The sequence below is a fragment of the Panthera uncia genome, chromosome E1 (genome assembly GCF_023721935.1).
Source record: "Panthera uncia isolate 11264 chromosome E1, Puncia_PCG_1.0, whole genome shotgun sequence".
Classification (NCBI taxonomy): domain Eukaryota; kingdom Metazoa; phylum Chordata; class Mammalia; order Carnivora; family Felidae; genus Panthera; species Panthera uncia.
The window spans coordinates 10,256,465-10,278,844 of NC_064814.1; the positions used below are offsets into that span (position 1 = coordinate 10,256,465).

Sequence of the window (22,380 nt, forward strand, 5' to 3'; positions counted from 1 at the left end):
GGGGGGAGTGTATTTGAGGGTCCCTAGATGATCAGGAGAGTTGCAAGCTAGTGTGGTTAGGGAGAAGAGGGAGGAAGGGACCTGTGTGGTGTGCCCCCCCCCCCCGCCCCGTTTTCCTCCCCCTTGCAACGTGTCTTTGGTGCCCCTTCTATGCCTGGGGCCCTCCCTTGTCCGGTGTGAAAGAAAGGCCTGGGGCGGGAGGGGGGGGCAGGGATGATAGGGCCAATGAAGAGTGCCACCGTTTACAGGGGTGGAGGTCGCAGAAGGAAAGCCTGTGGGATGGGAGCCCTCCCCTCAATGCTGGCTCTGGCTCCAGCAGGGGGAAGGGATGAAGGGGGATGTTGTCCACGATGAGGGAGGGGAAGCAAATGTGACATGCAGACACACAGATATGCCCACACAGACAGCCACATGCATGCACACCCAGGGACACCCAGGCAGACTCAAGGACAGGAGCTGCTGGACACACCCACATAGGGACAAGGGAAGAGGCAGGCTGCTGCTGCACCGGGGAGCTGAAAGGGGTGGGACACACCCACAGGAGACCAAGAGCAGGGAGACCGACCCATGCACATACCCACGCACAGGGTCACACGGAGATGCTGTCACACACAGGGGCAAGGAGGAGTCGCTGTCACCCACACAGAAAAAGTCACTATCGCACGCATGCATGAACACAGAGCAATTGCACACAGCCGCACATTACAAAAGACCCTGTCACTCACAGGCACACACGTGCTAGCATGAGCCCAGTCACACAGACATCATCGCCTGCCGTGACAGTGGCTGTCACTCAGTCAAAAGCAAACGCAGTTACATTTCAACACATGTATACACAACTTAGCAACAAGTATTTTCCTGGACTCTTACTGTGGATCTCTAAGGTTCTGTATACAACAAAACCTCTACTCCAAAGAAAATTAAACTTGTCTCTGTGAAAAGACTTTCCTGCATAATGGTGCAAGGCATGCATTCATAATAATATTCTGAGTCTCTATTGCTTGTCAGCCCCCACCCCCCACCCCCACTAGATCATGAGCTAGCTCCTTGAGACCTGGGAGAATCACTCCAAGAGCTCTGGATCCCACCCAGAGCCTAGCACAGGAAGTGCTCTGTAAATACTTGTTAATTGATTGACTGAAATCTCTGGACACAGGTGTACTCATTTGCACATACTCCCAGGGACTCAGGTGCAGAAGGCATTCACAGGGCTCAGGTCCACACACAGTCACAGGTCTACGCCGACAGCTGCGTCCAGACAACCCCAGATGTGTACACTGTAGCTGTGCAGTCAGGCACACCCCTGGATGCACACAGAGTTGTGTCGTAGATTTTTTTCCCCTCAAGCTTCCTCCTGTCTCCTTCCTCTAGGCTTAGCCTTTCTCTCTCTCTCTCTCTCTCTCTCTCTCTCTCTCTCTCTTTGAGGGACAGAGAAACAAGAGCAAAGAGAGCAGGGGCAGGGGGGTTCCAGAGGGCCGAGTCATGGGGCTGAAGCAATGTCCAGTGACTTCCAGCAGCTGAGATTATCCTAGCTGCTGTGTGTGTGTGTGTGTGTGTGTGTGTAGGGGGAGAAGCAGTTGGGGAGAGCCAGCTTTTAGGGAGCGGTCCCTAATGCCACCTTAAAAGCAAATGTGGGCTCTAGCAGCTCCTGCTGGGGTCATATGTCTGAGCCTTTCCTGGGACCATTGACTTGCCCCCTGGGCGGAGTTCCTGCCTCCCATCATGAGTCTGGCCCCTTTTCCCACCTCTGCCCTCCCGTCTAAACTTGGAAGCCTTCCTTAGGAGGCCGTGTGCTGGTGAGTGTCTGGTTGAGTGATGTGTATTTTTGACTTGGAATTTCTCTCTAATGCTGTCTCTCTTTTGCTCTGTCTTGCTGTGTCTGATTCTCCCTCAGCTTGTTTCTCTGACAGTCTGGAACTCTCCCCCAGTCGCTACCCCTGTCTACCCCTGTTCTTGTCTCTGTCACAGCCTCTTTTTTCAGAGCTGGGAACTGGCAGTGATGAGCTTCATACTTTTCCAGTTGTTAATACTCAAACCCCGCCCCTCGCCCCGCCCGCCCTGCCTCTGGGGTCAATGAGAGGTTGGGGTGGGGGGGGCGGGGGGCTCAGCTGCCTGCTCAGGACATCCTCCTGCACTTCCTCAGTGCTGCAGCTGCAGCAGCAAGTTTTGGGGGCTGAGAATGGGGGAAAGGGAAGGGGGGTCAGCTACTGCTCATGCTGACCTCTTAGACCGGTGGGCTCAGCCAAGGGTACACCAGCTCAGTGGAAGCCCTGGGTATGCGGGCTACAGCCAGCTAGCTCCTAAGCAAACCAGTGAGGAGGCCCCCCCCACCACACTGACCCACAGGAAAACAGTCCCCCCTCCACCGTGGGCAGTGGCGGGAGTTGGCAGGGCCCCACTGAGCAGGGTCAGTGACAGGACTCACAATGGTCTTTCTCCACACCCCTGGCAGCTGAAATCCACCTCAGAGATGCCCAACAGCTGTGCCCTCTGCCCAGCCTCAGAGCCTGGTTCTGAGGGTACAGCTGCCCAGACTATGTGGGGGGCTGAGTGAGGCCCTGCTCCATGAGTTCAGGCGCCAGCCCAGAGTGGGAATTTGAGCAGGGGGCAGTGGGGCAGGGAGCCCAGAGCCCAGGGGGCACTAAGCATTTCTGGCCATGCTCCCCCGTAGCCATGACCTATTTGGATGAGAAGGCACTCTTAGTGATTCTACTCTAAATAATCCATAGGCTTCTATAGAAGGGAAAATTGAGGCTCAGTCAAAGGGAAGAGTAACTGGATCAAAGAACAAGGTATTGTTCCTTTATCAGGTAATGGTTAAGAGCAGGGTTTTTGTTTGGCTGGTTGTTTTTGTTTTTTGTTTTGTTTTCTTTTTTTTTTGGAGCTGGAGTGCCTGGTGTTGAATCCCAGCTCTGCCACTTGCTGGTTGTATAACCTTGGGCAATCTATTGAACCTTGCGATATCTATAAATTGGGGATAATAATACCTGTCTCATTCAGCTTTTTGAGGATCAGAGGAGTTAGAATATATAAAAAGCTTTTAAAAGTGCCTGGTGCATAACAAGCACTGTATATGTAGGCAGTTACAGTGAGGAAGCCTGTAGGTCCGAGGTCCCCTGGATTTCTTGGAGAAGCCAGGTGGAGAATTGGTTCTCCCATAGAAATAGGATGGGGGATGGGGAGGATAGTGGGTCCCTAATCTCCAGCCTCCTTACCCTTCATGTCACATCTGTCTCGCCTACAAGTTTTTGCAACCTGGAGCCCCTCTACCTCTTGCACACAGAGTGCAGCACCCTACCTCGCTGCAGGGGATCCAGCATTCCAGCTACTACCTACCATTAATCAATCACTCAGGACCTAGCCCTGGCTGATAGATACCACATTCCCCATCCCTGCACTGAGAGGGCATTAGCGTGAAGGGTGGTAGTCCTGAGTAAGGAACAGTGGGTGGGTGTGACATCTTGAGGGTCAGGGTCTTGTCCTAGGTTGCCTGTCTTCCTCTGTGAGTCTGGTGATAAGACTCCCTCTCTCCCCCAGATCCCTTTTCTTCAGCCCCTCCCCTTTAAGATGCAGCAAGGACAGTGGAAGGATGCCCCGTGGTGGGCCACTGGAGAGCCTCTGGGCTGGGAGGCTAATCCCAACTCCAGTTCTCACGGTTGCAAAGGTGCTTGGGGGATTGGTGCCTCCTAGGGAGGAGGGAAGCATGACTGTGGCAGAAAGAGCACTGGCTGGGAGTTGGAGGCTGGGTCTTTGCCATTCACCAGTTGCTGACTTTGGCCTGGGTTTTCGTCATCTGGAGACAATGATGCCTACCTCACTCCGAGTGAGGGTAAATAACATAATGTGGCCTGACACCTGCGTTCAATCCGTGTTGCATGCTGGCTGGGTAAGCAACGCCTGTGGATTCTCCTGTTCTTCCCAGACCTGGCACACACCAGGATGCGGATCCCCATGCCCCCTGGAACCAGAGACAGTTCCCAGTCTCTGAGAGAAGCATCTGGGGCTAGTGGGGGGGGTGGGCAGTGAGGGGGGTCACATGGTTTTCAGACATGCGTTGTTACCTGCCCTCCTCCCCAGCAGGCCAAGGTTGTGGTAACAAAGGGGACCTCCCTCTTGTATGCTTTTGTATGAGGTGGTCCAGAGGGAAGGTTTAGAAGTTCTCTGGGTAGAGGAGAAGAGCAAGGTGGAACTTGTTGGTGCCCAGGAAATGCGATGGTTGCTCTAGTGCTTTAAGGATGAGCACTTAGTCTGGGGACAGGGACTGGGGTTAAGGGTTAGGGCCAAAGGCACAGCCACACCCCCAGCAGTGGCAAAGAGCAGCACAAGCCCACCTCCCCTTCTTCCTCCTCTCTTCCTCTTGTAAGGAAGAGATGAGTTCTTGGCTCCCAGAGCCTGAGCTGCCTGTTTCATTTTCTCTTTTACCCAGGCGCGTAGGCGGGGGAAGGGGAAAGCGGACCCGAGGCTATCGGCTATTGGTGGCTATCGGCGTTTTTGTACACATCAGTGAGTGGGTGTGTTGTGCGCGCATCCATGTGTGCATGTTTTGTGCATGTGTGGGCTGGGGAGGGCTCTGAATATCTCCTGGAACTGGGCACCCGCAGCCCGTGGCTCTGCGCATGCGGAGTGAGTGTGTGTGTCTGCACGTGTCCGTGTGTGTGCCGGAGACTCAGCTGCATTCACTTGCTCGCGCGCTCTCTCTCGCTCTCTCCTGCTGTCTCTTTCGCGCGCACACACACGTACTCACACACAATTTTCAATCTCTCTCTTCCCTTCCCTCCCACCCCCTCTCCCCCTTCTCTAGCGCTTGCGGGCTCTGTCTCTCTCACTCTCTCTCTCGTCCTCTCTCTCTCCCTTCCCCCCTCCCTCTTTCACTCTCCCTCCCTCTCCCCGCCCCCTCTCTCTGCCTCTGCCAGTTCTGCCTGGGTGGGGGCTAACTCTCCCGTCCCTGGGGTGCCTGGGAGAACATCCCTGCCTTTCTTTTCGCCTCCACCATTCTCTTCCCTCCTGGGCTGTGCTCCCCTGGGCTTGCAGACTACTCCTTTCTATGGTCTCCTGGGAGGAAGGCAGCAGAGAAGGGAGGACCCCAAGCTCTGTGCCCATGCCATCTGCAGCGAGTGCCTTGGCCCCGTGACATTCATGCCTCCAGCATTCAGCTGCCCTAGCTCCCAGCTCCGATTACCCTACCCGGCTGGCTGCTGGGGGGAGGGGGGGAGAATGTGCCATGCCCAGCTTGGGGGTGCTCCGAACTGTGCCTTTTTGGCTACTTGGATCTCCCGCTTCCGTTCCTGAGGGGAACTGGGGCAGAGGCAAGACGTTCTGTGGGTTGCCAGGGAAGGGGCTGAGCTTTTGAGCATGGTTGTGGGCATGGGGGGGGTGGAGCTGACCTCTAGACCTGGGCACCCACCTTGATGCCTGACTGGAGCTGGCCTGGGGTGGGAAGAGGGAGAGGAGAGCAGCAGGTGGTTAAGGTTATGGTGGGGTGGGGGGATGTACAGTCTTTGCAGTCTTTGATGTTAATACTGGGCATCTGGCCCAAGTCAAGGCTGCTGTTTATGTCTTTCTGTCTCTGATCTGCAGGGGGGAGTTTCCTGTTATATTCTTTGGGGGCAGAGGATCTTTTGTTTAATCATTCAGCCCCCTATGTCATATCCCCCACCCTCATCTCCCATTCTCTAGCCTCCAAGGTTCCTTGGTGGCTAGGAGATCAGACTTAAGGGTCACTGCCCTTAAGCTCCAGAATCCCATCTCAGGGGGCCGCAGGGAGAACCCACCAAGGAGTTCTGCCTCACTCTCCTCCTCCCTTCCGCTTGCCAAGCTGGTGCCTGCGTCTGTGTATTCCTCTACCATCATACCTGCCAAGTAGTACCTTCCTTCCCGCCTTCGCTACCTTCTCCTTCCTGGCACTAGGATAACAGTGAGTTGGGTGGGGCAGTCCTACTCAGTCCATACCTGAGAATAGAACAGGGTGACCTGGGAAAGGAGAAAGAGGTCCTGGCTCTAAGACGCACCTACCCCTCCACGTGGGGGCCTGTGTTGTGCTGCAGCTTTCACTCTCTCCAGACTCCCAGGGGCCGTTGGTGTTTGTGGCTGCTCGTGGGAGCCCACGTTGGCACAGGCACTAGTGTGTGCACAGATGCCTGTGTTTGCCTGTGCATGCCCCTGTGTATGTTTGGGCTACAGTGGCCACCGGGGCCCCTTAGCATCACCCTTCTTGGCGCCCATGGTGTGGAGTCAGGGCATCAATGCCAGGTTATTGAGGGAGGGAGGAAGTATCTCCCCCCACCCTAGCATCAGGCAAAGGGGAAGGGGAAAGGGAGGCGTGAACCTACCCACAGCACTATTAATAGCCCACATGCCAGGCCACCAAGAACCAGCTGTCACCGTGGAAACCATTTCTACTCCCCCCCCCTCCCCCAGCCTCCATGGGGTGGGACTTAGGCGGGGCATGAAGCACCCCCCACCCATCTTTCTTTGTTACCTTTCTCTCTTTGTCTCCCCTCTCCTTCATTTTTCTCTCCTCCCTACCTCACCCCTTCTGTCCCCCATCCCCCATCTCATCACTGCCTTTCCTTTCATTGTCATTCTAGCTTTACCCCCCCATCCCTGCCCATCTCTTTGTTCTTACCCCTCCTTTCTTTCTCCCTGTCTTCCCCCATCATCCCTTTTGCCCCTCTCCTTCTCTGCTTTCTCCACTTTTCTCAGCCCCCTCTATGTGTGTGTCTTTTCCTCTGTGGTTGGCAAGGAGGAGGGCTGGGCTTTCTTTAGAGCATTAAGGACAAAGTCCAGGGGCCCCAGACAGATGGGGCCAAAGCCAAGAGCGGACACTCAGAGGAGTAGCATGTGTAGAATCAGGGGCTAGATTTGGGGGCAGAGAATCCCCCTGGGTCTGCAGGACTGCGGAGTGGGGCAGTCCAGCAGTGGGAACCTGGCATGGTGCCCATGGATACCGCATTGGCCTCTTGCCTCTGTCCCCCCATTGCAGAAGCACTTAAACTTAATGAAATGCTTCCCCCTCCATGGGCACTTTGCCCATACTGCCACCCAACAGCTCTTATCTGACAAAGAGAGTGGGTGGCCAGCCCACCCGACAGGTGCGTCTTGCCTTCCGGCTGTCCAGCCCAGTCTCAGAACCCCATAGCTCCACCCTCTCTTCTTCAGGCTGAGCCTCTGTCTCTGCAGGGCATATGCCAGGAAGGAGCCGGACTCCAGGATGAGGGGAGAGAGGCTGCCCTTCAGGGTGGGCATACTTACCATACCCCCCCCTCCCCCCGCTGCCCACAGCTAACACAGGCGCACATGGTCTATGCCTCCCTGCATGCTGGGCCGTCTGCTTACTCTGTGTTGCCTCAGAGGCCCAGGTATGTCCCTAGAGACCTGGGGTCCCCAGGGTTTCTCCAGCCTCTTGCTCGGTGCCACATGAGGGTGCCCTGAGCACGAAGGCAGCACCTCACTCCTCTGCCCATTGCCAGGGGTCATTGGAGCCTGGTTGCACTGACAGGCACCAGGGCACCATTCAGCTCAGCACAGAGGTGGGGCAGAGAGGGAGCCTGCCCCTCCCCCCAGCAGGCACGTGCAAGCCCTTGGCAGTGCCCAGACACATTTGGAGTTAAGGCTGGGCTGGGGAGGGGGAAGGGAAAATAAACATGGTGGCTCAGGTTGGCACTGCCCCAGGTGTGCCCTGTAGCAATTGGCAGTGGCAGGGTGCAGAAGGAGGGGGTCCTCCATAGCTATGGCCCGGGGCAGGAGCTGCCCATGCCATGTGGCTGCTGCTGGTGTTCCCTGCCTGGCCTGGCCCACAGCTGCTAATACCCATTCCCATACACCCTGGCCCTGTTGCCTGCCCCCCAGGGCCTGCTCCCCAGGGCTGCCCCTCTCTCAGCATGCCCACTCCTTTGCCTGCCTCCTCCCATCCCTGGGGGCGCTTGGGCCTCCGGCTGGCGAGTGGATTTTTCCAGCTTCTGTAAACAAGTGGTGGCAGCATGCCAGGTGGGCAGGAGACAGGCGGGGGCAGCACCGCAGCCAGGGTGTGCCAAGCACCGAGGCACAGCCTGAGGGGGGAGACAGGGAGACACCCAGACCCAGAGAGAGAGAGAGAGAGAGACAGACAGACAGACAGACAGACAGACATTCAGATGCAGAGAGCCGACTAAAGGAAGCCTCGCTGGGCACAGATAGAAGTGGAAACAGAAGCGACAGAAAATAGCCCTCTATTGTCCGGCCCAACCCCCACGACTTCCCTGGCCCCCTACCCCTCAGTGCCCTGACTGAGGGCAGCAGGCCCCAGTGCCCAGTCCCTGGGCATCCCCACCCACTCCTTCTCCTCCCCCTACCTCCACCCCTTAGGGCTGGCTACGCCATTATAAATTTATAACAGGAATTTCTTCACAAGCCAAGAAAAACTTGACCTACTTTCTTGACGGCTCCCTGGGCTAAGGCTCCCCGCTCATTGCCCCCCCCCCACCCCAGTCTCCTGTCCAGCCCCCAGTGCCCAGTCTATGGGGGTAGCAGAGGCATAATGGTCCTGCCATGCTTGTCATGCTGGGGGCTTGCCTGGGTGCAGAGGCCCTGTCCGGTTGCCCTGCCCTGCCCAATGACCTGACTTATCTGTCTCCCCTCCCACCCTGGCTCCTTATCAGCTCCTGGGGGTGGGGCGGGGGGCCCAGGGGTGAGGTCTCTGGTACAGCAGCCACGTGATGGAGGTTGTGTGTGGGGAACTGCACCCTTTGTCCCCTTCTCACATGCCCACACCTGCCTGTGTGTGCAGACAGTACACCTCAGGTCTGTAGCCTGTGGTCAGAGAGGCAGTGTGGAGGGAATGGTGGCCCCTGCTGGCACTGCCCTGGACCCTAGCTGGTGGACTGAGGCTAGCATTTGAGACAGGCTGTTAGGTTCTTTTGCCTGAGCCACCTGCTTCCTAGCTGTGTGAACATGAATGAATGATCAAGCTTTCTGAGCTTGTTTCTTCATCTGTAAAGTTCTGATGCCCACTTCAGAGGGCACATATTACCTATCCAGGTAACACATGTTTGCTTCCTTTCCCCTTGCCCTTGCTGTCCTGGTGGGTGGTAGCACAGCTAAACAACTGGGAAGTCTGGTCCTCAGACTGGGAAGTGTGATTTGGGACCTTGTACAGGAAGCTCTAGGGTCCTTGGGGAGCTGGGATTGAGGAGTGATTATTTGGTCATCAGCAGGGGAGAGGTCAGCTCCCCACTGTTTTCAACAGTCTCTCTCCATCAATGCACTTGGGTGGGCACTCATGATCCCTGCGTGCTGCCCCCATGCCCCACCCTTCCTTCTCAAGTACCCCCTACAGGTGAGCTGAAAATTGCTCATCTTGGGTCCCCTCTTGCCCTATAATACTGATAACTTTTAGAAAAACTTGGCTAGATGGGTGGTAACAATAGCTACATTCAATGGACACATCAAAAGGCCAGGCGCTTGACTGAATGTCAGGATTGAGACACGGTACGTGATGACCTGATTCTTTTCCTCCATACCTTTCCAGGTCTGGGGCTTAGGATGTGTATCTCCAGTCTTGCCTCCTGCACCTGTTAACTGACAGGCTGTCCTGATCCCGTTTGTGCTTGCCCTCCATGCCTGCCACCATCTTGTTATGAGCTCCAAGAGCCCAAAATGTTGCCACCAAAGGAGTCTTAGCCACTCACTGCCACCATTGTACTGCCTTATCCCTGCCTCTCTCCTCTCTTTGCAGGGACTTCTGGACAAGACTCCAAAGCTACTCCCCCAGCCCGAGACCCCTCCTCAGACCCAGCTTGTCCTCAGCCCTACCACCTGCCACTCCCTGGCCCCTCTCACCGCCCGCCCCCCTTGGGGCGCAGGGCATGGTGTGAAAGGCCAAGTGTTGAGGGGGGCACCATGGGTGCTGTGCCCTAGGGCCTGGGTGGCAGGGGGTGGGCGGCCTGTGGGTGTGCCGGGGGGGGCCATCGTGCCCACCCCAGTCTCTTGGCGTGCTGGAGGGCATCCTGGATGGAATTGAAGTGAATGGAACAGAAGCCAAGCAAGGTGGAGTGTGGGTCAGACCCAGAGGAGAACAGGTAATGGCTCCAGCAACTAGGTTGTGTCGGTTCTTAGGCAGCAGGCATGGTCATCTCCTGGCTGGGCAAATGAGAGCTGAGCCTGGGCCTTTTAAGCACCTCTGGAGGGCTGGGCATGGGGCCAACAAGCTTGCTGCCTACCTTTGCCCAGGAGATGAGGTCATGGCCACATGTGGCAGGGAATTAGGCACCTGGATTGAGAGATGTCCATTTTGGAGGGGGGAGGTGATGCAGGACACAGTAATTGCAGGCGGCAGGCACGTGGCCCTTCTCTTGACAGTGCTGGGAAATCTCAGATGCCTTCCCAGTGGCTCTCATCCGCCCTCACCTGAGTATGTGGAATCCAAACAGCCTTGCCATTTTCCTCTTCTCCCTACCAGACTAGTGTGTGGTCCAGAAGCCATGATGCATGGGACATGACATTTCAGAGCACATGCACCAGTCACTGTTGGTCATAGCCCATGCTTATATTTGGAATCTATTGGGAGCCCCACAAGCTCTTCCTTGTTCATGGGCAAGAGCAGGCACTGCCACGGGGCTCCTCCCAGGAAGTGGAAGTAAATGCCAACTCTGAAGGTTTTGCTCACACGTGGAGGAGGAATCAGCCCTGCATACACAACTAGGGATGGGTTACCTGTGATTTGCGTTGCCCTTGAGGAGCCCAGAGGGTCTCTGCTTCTCCCATCAGCCCCAAGTGGCACAGAGTTCTGTCCCAGTTGGCATGATGCCCCAGGAGCTGGGTACAGCCTGTGCCTATGGCCAGGGAGAGGGTGGGGGTGGGGGTGCTCTGGGGAGAAGTGTGGCTGTTGCCTTGGAGACCAGATCTTGAGCCAGGAGGCCAGAGGCTTGGCCAGGCAAAGCCTTGGGGCCCATGTCTGGGTCCCTGGAGGGATGGAGGAAGTGGATGAGGCTGGCAGTTGAGTAGGGCACCTTGGGTATCCCTCCCCAAAGCCCAGGATGGGGGGAGGGCTCTGAAAAAAGAAGATATGGCCTGTCACTGCATAGCTCTCACTTGCAGCCTCTGTATCTCCCTGCCCAGACTTCTGTGAGTCTGGGCGAGCCTGCTCCTAACTCAAAGAAAAGCAGGAATGCAGGTTCCTGGTTCCCTCCAAGGCAGCATCCCCTCCCCCCACCCCGTTTCTCTGCCACCTTGTGGCTGTTCCTGGGACTGCACCCTGTAAATCGTAGCTGCTGAAAACCACCAGCTCAACTGGGGGCTGGGTGGCCTGGAGTTCTCCCACATCCACTCCTCCTGGAGGCAGGAGGGAGATATGACTCTCCAATGGTTGTAGAAATCAGACAGGGGTAATCCCCAGGGGGCCTGGAACACAGACTTGTCTATGACTGCGACCCTGGCCAAGGTCACTGTGTCAGTGTGTTGGGAGCTGCATCAGGCTCCAGGGGGAGGAGCCCTGCAACATGCCACATGCAGGGTGGGTGTGGGAGGTTATACAATCCGTGCACGTATGTGGAGGCTTATGTAACCTGTGTGTGCTGTGGTTATGTAACATGTATGGGTCGAGGTTGATAACATATATGTGCAGTGGTTGAGGGTTGCTAACACCTTGCGTGGAGGGTCCTTGTCCTGGTTCTGACTCTAGTGCACAGTGTCACCAGGCACAAATGGAGCTTTGGTTTGTTGCTTTGTTAAATGAAGGCCATGAACAGGGTGGCTCTGGGAGTCTCTTCTTATTCCAGGTTATAGATTATAGTTGCTAGTCAGTATATGTTTTCAATCACTTGGGTTATCTACCATGTACATGACCTGGAAATCAAGCCACATGTTCACTAGGAGGTGGGGGTGGTATTATTAGGTGTCTGTCCAGAGGGTTGTGTAACACATGGGCATATCCTAGAGGTCATAGAACGCATTTGAGAATGCCCTGAAAATTTCATAGACGTATAGATCCTGGTGCTTATTTACAATCCTTAGGTTTATTCTGAAGACAGACAGATGCTCTGGTCTTCCGTTATGTACATATGTATGTGCCCTAAAGGTTATATAGCTGTAAGCATGTCCTGAAGATTCTTTCTGCATAAGTTCCATGTATTGAAGGTTTAAATATGTGGATATCCTGTGGATTATGGGTGTTTAAGGTTCTATAGTGTGTGTGTGTGTGTGTGTGTGTGTGTGTGTGTGTGTGTGTGTGTTGGGGCCCTAGAACATGCCTGTGCCCCCAGCCAAGCACTTTATCTCTCACCCCAAAGCTTCTAGATAGCTGGACCCTTCTCAGTTTTATCAGCTGACCTGGGGGTGGAAGTGGAATGAGGACACAAGATGGAGGGAGTCGGGCCTGGGAGATTATAGAAACCTATTGGATGAGAAGGGGGCTGCCCAAAGACTGCCCTGTGATTCTGCCCACTCTACCCCCATCCAGTGCCAGGTCACCAGATGGAAAGCGAAAAAGAAAGAACGGCCAATGTTCCCTGAAAACCAGCATGTCAGGTGAGCCTGGTTGTGTGTGCCTTTCTTCCCTACCCTCAACCCCACCAAACCAGGCCTGGAGCTCTTTGGGGGCCTGGGCATGGACCAGCAGTTCCTGTGACCCTTGGGGAGAGTCTTCTAGAGAGCTTGGGACGAACTTGTCTGGAGGTGAGAGGGGTGATAAGGGCATGCTCCAGCCTTTGAGGACAGGTCCTCAAAAAAGAAGGACCTCTTCTCTTCCCTGATGAACCCCTTCCCTGAGCCCCACCCCCCTGCGCCCCTGAATCAGGGTCTGGGGCTAATTGGCCAAGGGACTGTATTCCCCTGAGATGAGCTGCTGACATGTCCTGCATCCCCTGCCCCTCAGATGCAGCAAGAGAAAAATCCCCAAATGGGCAGTCGGAAGAACTGGGATTCTCCATATTCTTAGGGAAGGGGATGGACAAGGTGACTCTGATGTGTCTCCAGGATTCTACCTGGACACAAAGAATCATTTAAGGAGGCTGGGCTAGGGGATGGGCCAGGAAGGAAAAGTTGGGGGGATGAAGGAAGTGTAGGAGCCTCTCTGCTGGGGGCCCAAGCCATGCCTGCCTGCCTCCCTTCCTCCCTCCCAGGGTATATCCCTAGTTACCTGGACAAAGACGAGCAGTGTGTCGTGTGTGGGGACAAGGCAACCGGTTATCACTATCGCTGCATCACTTGTGAGGGCTGCAAGGTATGGACCAGACAGCTCCTGCCCCCCATCCCCCCACCTGAGCCCCCATCTCACCCGCCTGAAGGCCCTCAGCTCCTGGCCAAGACAGCCCTATAGACACCTAACCTAAACCCCACCTGTTGCACCACCATTTCTCCTCTCTTATTCATTTGTCAGTTTACAATCTCTGCTCTGCCACTCATAGGTAAGATGCTTAATTTCTCTGGGCCTCGGTTTCTTCCTCTATACAGTGGGGATAATCACATTACCTACCTCATAGAGCTGTTGCGAGAATTAAATGAGCTGATTCATAAAGTATTTAAAACAGTGCCAGGAACATAAGAAGCACTCAGTAAATCCCAGCTATCCTCCATCCACTTGGCGGATCAGATGTGAAGGAGGTAGTATGTGTCCTGCCCTCAAGCTGCTCATAGTCTACCAGAGAGGCACACTGGAAACAAATACTGGTTTTCAAAATGTGGTCCCTGGACTACCTGCAGGATTAGTTCAGTGCAGATCTCCAGGCCTCATTCCAACCCTACTCAGTCAGAACTTGTGTGGTGAGGCCTTTGTGGACTCTGTCTTGGAACAGGTCCCCAGTTACTCCCCCTGCACCTAGAAGAGTGAGAACCAGTGCCGGGGGGGGGGGGGGGGCACAGTGGGGCCCAGAGTTGGAGAGGATGACAGAGTCTCCGTGGGCAGTTGGGACAAGGTCATAGACTTGGGGAGCTTTAATTACATCTCACCTAGCTCATTTTCACCTGCAAGGGTTTTCCAGGATCATCACCTCCTGAAAATGTAAGACTTTCCAAGAAATGAAAGTATTTAAAAATATAGTAAGGCTTCACATTCCTCTCTTTCTTAGTGTCAACAAAGCTTAGACCACCAGGGGTTCAGAGTCCCATAGCAGTGTTCCTGGAAGCAATACAAGCAGCACAACAGAGAGCAAGGATCCTCACCCTCAAGGACAGTTGAGTCCCAGAGGAGCATCCCAGAAAGACAGAAATTCTTTGGCCCCAGCTCTAGAGAGTCTGATATCTTAAGTCTAGAGTGAGGCCCAGGAATTTGCATTTTTCGTTAAGTGCAGTAAATGATTATTTTATTTTGTTTTATTTTATTCTATTCTGTTCTCTTTTATTCTCTTTTGTTTTAATTTTTAAGTGCACTAGATGATTTTAATACACCCCTGAATCTGAGAACTGGGAACTTGTGTCCCACACTTAGGTCCAGGTCTGGCTCTCCTGCCCATTTAGCCATATGACTTTGGGCAGATTGCTTAATCTCTCCAAACTTCAGTTTCCTAGTCTCAAAATAGAGATAGTAACATTACTACCTCACGGGTGGACACAAGCATCAAATGTGATGATGCACACATGGAAAAGGCTTATAAGTGCCTCATAGTGAGTGTTCAGCACATGTTAGCTCTTCCTGTTATTGCTGCCATCTTGATTCTTGAGGATTTTTCTTTAGGGCAAAGACTAAACCCGATACATAGAATTGAAATTTTTCTTTTAAATCTACTAGTGTCCATACACAGTGCCTTTTCTTGATTTTTAACCTCCACCTCCACCCCCACCCCCACCCCCCATTTCGAGAATTCCACCTGCATGAGCAACAGGCAGCATGTATAAGGGTGGGCTTGGGAGTCAGTTTTATTTTCAGAGTTGTTTAGCAGGATCGAAAATAAGGTATCAGTTGGACCTCCAAAGCTGCTGCTATTCCTTCAGGCATCACAGCACCTGACACCATCCCAGGCTCATGTCTGTGTACTGGGTTCCTCATCCTCCCCCCTGCCACCACCCTTCCCCATGTGCCCCTGCGCCTCAGCAGCCTGGGAGCTGAGGGCACATATTTCCATATTTCTAAAGTCCTTTGGCCCCACCAGGTGATCCTGGACTTGCTGGTGTCGGGAGGATGCCAAGTTCCCTCACTAATTCCCCCGCCCCCACCCGCCCAGTGAGTTGCATGGTTGGTTCATGAAGGAGAGATCATGATCACTACATGCTACATCTCCCTCCACCCCAGGGCTTCTTTCGCCGCACAATCCAGAAGAACCTCCATCCCACCTACTCCTGCAAATATGACAGCTGCTGTGTCATTGACAAGATCACCCGCAACCAGTGCCAGCTGTGTCGCTTCAAGAAGTGCATCGCCGTGGGCATGGCCATGGACTGTAAGGGGATGGGGGGGTGGGTGTCGAGCCAGGCAGCCATGGGTGGGGGTGAGTTCAGATATGACTGCTCCCTGCCAGAGTATCCTTAGGGCCCACAGTGCAGAGTGACAATCCAGGTCAGGATGATGGGGAATGAATGTTCAGGATCTTGGTCCCTGCTGCCCTCATCCCTGGGGAAAAGGGAACAAAGGATCCCTGAATGGGCCCTGCACATGGGCCCCAGTGCCTACCTGCCTTTCACCACTCCAAGGCCTTAGAGTTGTTGGGTAGAAAGGAGTCCTGAGTACTTCACCCTAGCACAGTGTTCCTGACTACCAGAGAAGACACCCCACTTCTGGGTGAGAGTGGGCATCTTGCATTGGCTGGGGATTGGGTAGCAGGGTCTTCTAGTAACCACTATCACCATAACCACTTAGACCAGAACGTGATAGTCTACATGGGCCCAGTGATTATCATGATCCAGGTTGTGCCACCCAATTGCTAGGTGATATTTGGGAAGTCACTTAACGTCTCTGGCCCTCAGTTTCCTAACCTTACGTTGGGAAGAGTAGCTTCTGAGTAGGTTGTGGAGAGTGCCATGCAGAGAGCATCGTGTCTCTCTGCCGTTGACAGTGGTTCTAGATGACTCAAAGCGGGTGGCCAAGCGCAAGCTGATCGAGCAGAACCGGGAGCGGCGACGAAAGGAAGAGATGATCCGATCACTGCAGCAGCGACCGGAGCCCACTCCCGAAGAGTGGGACCTGATCCATGTTGCCACAGAGGCCCATCGCAGCACGAATGCCCAGGGCAGCCATTGGAAGCAGAGACGGAAATTCCTGGTAAGGAGAGAAGGGGCATGGGGAGAGCAGCAGCCACGTGGCCAGGAGGAAGAGCAAGCTCAGAGTCTTGCGTCCTTCAGAAAGCTTTCTTGGTTTAATCTGACCCAAAGCTAATGCTCTCTACGACATGGTGATCCTGATGCATATGCCTGCGTATGTGTTGCTGCTGTCACAGCCCTGCCTATTCAATGTGATTGGGAGCTTCCCCATTGAATTTCTAGAGAGTAGGGGCAACCTCTCCTCTTTTTCCTGCCCACAGTGACTGGGAGGAGAGGGTTAGGACACAGTTATGTAATAGTATTTGGGGGCACCTGATGGGTACGAGGCATTATGGTAGACCCTGGCAAAACTGAGTGCTAAGTGAATGGGCAGCTCGGGAGGAGATGGACAGTTGATTGTATATGGTGAGTGAAGGCAGGAACCTGGTATCTGGTTCGTGGTGGAGTGTGCCAGCGGGTGGAACAGTATAGTGTTAAGAGCACAGCCTTTAATACCAAGCACGCGTGTGTATAATGGTGAGGAGTCAGACTATTTGGGTTCAAATCCTGGTTCTACCTCTTACTAGTCATGTGACCTTGGGCTTATTACTCAGCTGCACTGTGCCTCAGTTTCCTCACCTGTGAAATGGTGTTAAGTATAACATCCTTATAAGGTTGTGGTGGGGATTCAATAGGATCTATAAAACATGTAGCCTAGTGCCTGCCTCCGTATTAAATATGTTACATATTCAGTAAACATAGCTTCTATTATTATGAGATTACTTCTACTAGTGTTATGGTCATTGTTATTATTAGCTGACTTGCAGCTCTGGCTCTGATCTATTCTCTGCCCTAAGGTGAAGGAGAAGCCTTAGGCATGGGACAGGGCAGTCCCCTGGTACTGGCCGCCCCTCTTCCCCAAGCTGACTTGGAGCTCCCCCTGGTGGGCAGGGAGCCTCAGTGAGAGGTTGAAAGGGGTCTGCAGCCCCAGCTGACCCCTGTCTCTTTCTTTATAAAGCCGGATGACATCGGCCAGTCACCCATCGTCTCCATGCCGGATGGAGACAAGGTGGACCTAGAGGCCTTCAGTGAGTTTACCAAGATCATCACCCCGGCCATCACCCGTGTGGTGGACTTTGCCAAAAAACTGCCCATGTTCTCCGAGGTGAGTGGCAAATGGGAAGAGGCATGGTGCCACCCTAGAGGGAAACCTGGGGCTGCTCCCTTGGTCACCCAGTGTCAGCATATGCTCATCTAAGGTCCTCTGGACAGGGAGCAATCCCTGTAGGTCAACACACATCTAACACACACAACCCAAACACCCCCAACACACACACACACACACACACACACACACACACACACACAGCTAGCGAATGCCTAAGGAACCAAGATATTCCAAGTGCCTGGCCTCCCCAGCCCCTCCCTGTCCTTCTCCCCCAACATCTACATGGCTATCCTGGCTCCAACAGCTTCAAATTTCTCATTTTATTTATTTATTTATTTATATTTTTAATGTTTATTTATTTTTGAGAGAGAGAGAAACAGAATGAGAGCAGGGGAGGGGCAGAGAGAGAGGGAGACAGAGAATCCAAAGCAGGATCCAGGCTCTGAGCTGTCAGTACAGAGCCTGACATGGGGCTTGAACTCATGAACTGTGAGATCATGACTTAAGCTGAAGTCAGTCACTTAACTGACTGAGCCACCCAGGCACCCCAAATTCCTCATTTTAAAGAGCACTAAGTCTGGGTACAGGCTGCCCTACTAGCTGTGTGACCTTGGCCATGGTACCTAAGTCCATGTACCTCACTTTCCTCATCTGCAGTGGGGATGGAGATAATGATGGGAGGGAAATCAGAGGCGTAATTGTGAGATTTAATGACATAGGGCATGTCCGTGGCCCAGAGCAAGGCTAGTTGTTCAGAGTATACCTTACTGGCTGAGGTGAGTGGTGGCCTCACAGCTCCCAAAGGGCATCCACAAGAGACACTCATGGGGAAGGGCATGCTGAGTGTTCCTGTGGCCCTGCCACTCTGCAGCTGCCTTGCGAAGACCAGATCATCCTCCTGAAGGGGTGCTGCATGGAGATCATGTCCCTGCGGGCGGCTGTCCGCTATGACCCCGAAAGCGACACCCTGACGCTGAGTGGGGAGATGGCCGTCAAGCGGGAGCAGCTCAAGAATGGTGGCCTGGGCGTAGTCTCCGACGCCATCTTTGAACTGGGCAAGTCACTCTCTGCCTTTAACCTGGATGATACGGAAGTGGCTCTGCTGCAGGCTGTGCTGCTAATGTCAACAGGTACCTGCCTACTGGCTGGGAGGGCTCAGAAGCTTCCAGGGCTTGGCTGGGCCCTGCGCCTGTCATTATCCTCTTCCCTGAATTCTACAGTCTTTCTCTATTCCTCAGCTTCTCTGTTCCCCAAGCTTACCTCCATCACTGGGCCCATTCTCTGTCCCCTGTCCCTTGTTCTATTACCCATCCTCCCTCAGTTCTGATGTCCAAGCACATCTCTTGCCATGTCTCCTCTGCCCCTTATTCCATCTTCACCGTATTGTTTCTCTCTGCCCACCACCACCCCCCCTCCACTTTCTGTCACTCACATTTGCCTTTGTTCCACAACCCCAACCACCTGTCCCTTACCCCTCCTCTGTCCCCTCTCCCTGCCCCTTATCCCCCCTCTGCCCCTCTTCCCACCAACTCTTCTCTTTGCCCCCTAGTCCTGCCCTGTCTCCAAGCCTCCCCTCTCTTCTCACCTCTCAGTCCTTCTGTCTTCTTTACTCACTACCTCTCTCGAAACCCCCAGCGGCTCAGACTCCTCCCTCCTCCACCCTGCTCTTGCTCCCATGCACACGCTGCAGTCTCTTTCCCTCCCCTTCCCCACCCTAGCCTCTCCAAGTCTATCTCCCTTCACCCACTCAAGCTCACGCCCCTTCTTCCCTGCAGACCGCTCGGGCCTGCTGTGTGTGGACAAGATTGAGAAGAGTCAGGAGGCGTACCTGCTGGCGTTCGAGCACTACGTGAACCACCGCAAACACAACATTCCGCACTTCTGGCCCAAGCTGCTGATGAAGGTGACTGACCTCCGCATGATCGGGGCCTGCCACGCCAGCCGCTTCCTCCACATGAAAGTCGAGTGCCCCACCGAACTGTTCCCCCCACTCTTCCTCGAGGTCTTTGAGGATCAGGAAGTCTAAAGCCTCAGGCGGCCAGAGGGTGTGCGGAGCTGGTGGGGAGGAGCCTGGAGAGAAGGGGCAGAGCTGGGGGGCTGAGGGAGGCCCCCCACCCCTCTTCTCTCCTTCCTCTCATCCTTGGATAGATTCAGCTCCCACACACACACCCCGCACTGCCCGTCCCTCCTCAGAACCTCCAGCCCTGGGACAGGGCAAACACATGAACTTGCTATGAAAAAGACAGTGTGGGAGGCTGGGGGACCGTGTCCTGCAGTTCCCAGGACCCCATCCTCTAAGAAGGTAGGGGAAGGGAGGGAGATCTAAGAGGGGACAAGCCATCTTGACCGTAGGGGATGGAAGAATATGGGGTGGGGGAAGATGCCCTCAACTCAGCCCCTACACACACACAAGAGAGAGCCCCCCCCTGCACAGTTCCTTGACAGAGGTTCCCCCTCCAGGCTAAGGGCCTCTCTGCTTCCCCAGAAGCCTGGGTGCAAAGAAAGGCTTGGCTTGGCTCCTCCCCCTGGAGGTTAAAAATTAGTCATTCTAACTGCACTTTGGAAACCAGGCAAGGGGAGAAGATAAATGAAGAAAAACTAGACAGAGAGAAAAAGAAAAAAAGAGTGAGCGATTGATAGAGATAGAGAGAGAGAGATGATATTAAGTTATTAACCGAGGCTGGCCCCCTACCACCCCTAAGCACTTTGAGAGCTGCCCCTCCTCCCCGCAAATCAGAGAGAACTGCCCCACATACCAGGTCCCCAAGGGCAGGGCTGCCGATCAGAGCTGTGAGTTAACACAACAGGGTCCTGGCCATCCCTCCTTGCCTTCCCCCTCCCCCTGTGCCCCTTCGGCACCCCCCGCCCAGTGCTCCCTCTGCTCTCTGCCACTCGTGCCCGCTGAGTTCCATCTACCTCTCACGCTGGATGCCAGCTGGCCCCTCACCAGCCTGCCCTGCTGCCCACACAGCTCCCCTTTCAAGTGCCCAGCCCCAGGGGCCTCTCCCTGCCCACCCCCCACTCCTTCCACACCTTGGCACCCACACAGGAAAGACTGTGGCTCAAGCTCCTGCCCTCCTCACACCTGCAGTATTAGCTACAATCCAGATGCTGCTGCACTGGGGGGGAGTTAGGGGGGTGTGTGTGAGTTTCTCCCAGAGCCTCTACCCCCTTAGGACCGTGTCCCCATCTGTCTTCTGGGCTCTCTCTAACCTCTGCCCTCTTCCTTCCCCACTCCCACTCAATGCACTAACCCAGACTCTGGGCAGGCAGGCACCAGAATGGGGGTGCCTAGATAAATGGCACTTAGTTGGGGCCCCAGGGGAGGGGGCGGTTGGTGCTCCTCCTTTTTTCTTTGAAGCTCTTTAGGCCAGCCACCCCTCTGCCCCTGGGACCCCCTCCCCTCTTCTTTTCTCTAATTCAGGGACTTTGGCTTGAGCCACCTCCCACCCTCCTGGTGAGGAGTGCTCTGTTGGTCTGCACTTGGGTGAGCTGCCCTCCTCCTCTTCCTTTTGGCTATCGCCCACTGCCCACTCCACAGGGGAGAGAGGGAGGGAGGAGGTAGCCCTCCCATGGGTGGGGGGGGAGGGGGGAGGGACAGAACAGACCAGAGGGCCCTGGGCTCAGGGCTGCATGTCGGCAGGGATGGATGGGTGGACATAGATGCCCCCGGAAGCCATGGGGAATGGGGCGGGGGCAGGGGGAGGGGTGCCAGGGCTTCCTGCGCTTTGCACTATTGGGGCAAAAATGTCTTAAGCAGTGGGGAACCTGCCACCCCACCCTGACCCTCAGCCTGCCACAGCCCCCTACATACACACACACACACACACACACACACACACACACACACGGGAAGGCAATGCTATGCTGCCCATCAGGGCATGTCCTTCCCCCACTGTCCAGGTGTTCTGACAGGGGTGGAGGGCCTGGAAGAGCATCTGCTGTCACCTGTGCATGTGCCTGCCCTGCCCCCCTTGGGCTCGTGGGCTGCCCCTGCTGTCTTTGTCTGTCTCTATCCTCTCTCTCTCCTGGGGTACGGATTCCTATATTACCCCAGTCCCATGGGTAAGCCCTTTTGTACCCTCCTCTGGGGGTATACCACCCCTGGGGGCCCAGTGGAATTCCTGACCTGTCTGCTGTCTCCTCCTTCCCTCCCTCCCTCCCTGCATCCTCACCTCCACCCCTCCATCCCCATTCTCAGCCATGAACATGGTAGAGAAAAGGCCTTAAAGGGGCTTGGCCTCTTACAGGCACTTGGGAATCCCCCCTCACCTCCCCAATCATATGAGCTGTGATCCCCTACTCCTCCCCCCCCATCTCTGACCCCTCCCCCCTCACTCTAGGTGATGTGAGGTGTATGTGTGCGTTTCTCTGCGTGAATGTGTGAGCAAGTACATGTGGTGGGGCAGGAGCCAGGGGACTCAGGAGCACCACGCACCTGCTCTAGAGAGGCAGCTGTCCCAGCCCCTGCTTTGGAAGTGGGGGACAGGGCCCTCTCCTGGGGGCCATTGGTGCTAATGAGGGGGATGGCCTTGACGTGGGTGCTTAGTATGCCTCCCCCAGTATTGGCCCGGGGCACTAGGGCAGGCGGGGTGGGGCAGCAGGTGCAGTATTGGTGGGCGCGGGGGAGTGGTCATGGCTCTGGCACCCCCTTGTCCTGGCCTGGCCCATTCCCAGCAGTCCCTCCTCCCACCAATACTGCACCTGCTGCCCCACCCCCCATCACTCAGAACACACATACCTCATCCAGCCTCCTCCCTGCTCAGCCTTGGGGAGGGTGGGGGTGGAGGAGCCCCTACCCCTTCCCCTGGTGGCGGGTCTACAGGGCTGGGAGAGGGCGGGGCGTGTGACACAGACACCGTCCATAAGGGGGACAGTAATTCCTGCCCCGGGATCTCCTGGGTGGGGGAGGGGGCACTTCCCTGGAGGCGCTACTGAATGTATGAGAAGCTGGTGCTGGGGTGGGGGGAGGGGGGTTGTGGCCAGAAACAGGGAAAGAGGTAGGTCCCTTCCCCAGGGAGGGGTGGGGGACTGGCAGGGGTGACTTGGGGGGGCTCCTACTTCTGCCC

At 55.1% G+C, this 22,380-nt stretch overlaps 1 protein-coding gene across 1 annotated transcript; it reads left to right on the forward strand.

Annotated features, from left to right (window-relative positions):
• Positions 1 to 2,100: 2,100 nt before the first annotated feature.
• Positions 2,101 to 21,987, forward strand: THRA (thyroid hormone receptor alpha). The gene is made up of 9 exons (XM_049635981.1): positions 2,101 to 4,503; positions 9,713 to 10,055; positions 12,434 to 12,501; positions 13,095 to 13,195; positions 15,200 to 15,347; positions 15,960 to 16,165; positions 17,162 to 17,308; positions 18,183 to 18,441; positions 19,087 to 21,987. Exons 2-9 carry the CDS (start codon positions 10,003 to 10,005, stop codon positions 19,335 to 19,337), a joined length of 1,233 nt encoding a protein of 410 aa, XP_049491938.1. The 5' UTR covers positions 2,101 to 4,503; positions 9,713 to 10,002; the 3' UTR covers positions 19,338 to 21,987.
• The last annotated feature ends 393 nt before the right edge of the window (positions 21,988 to 22,380 follow it).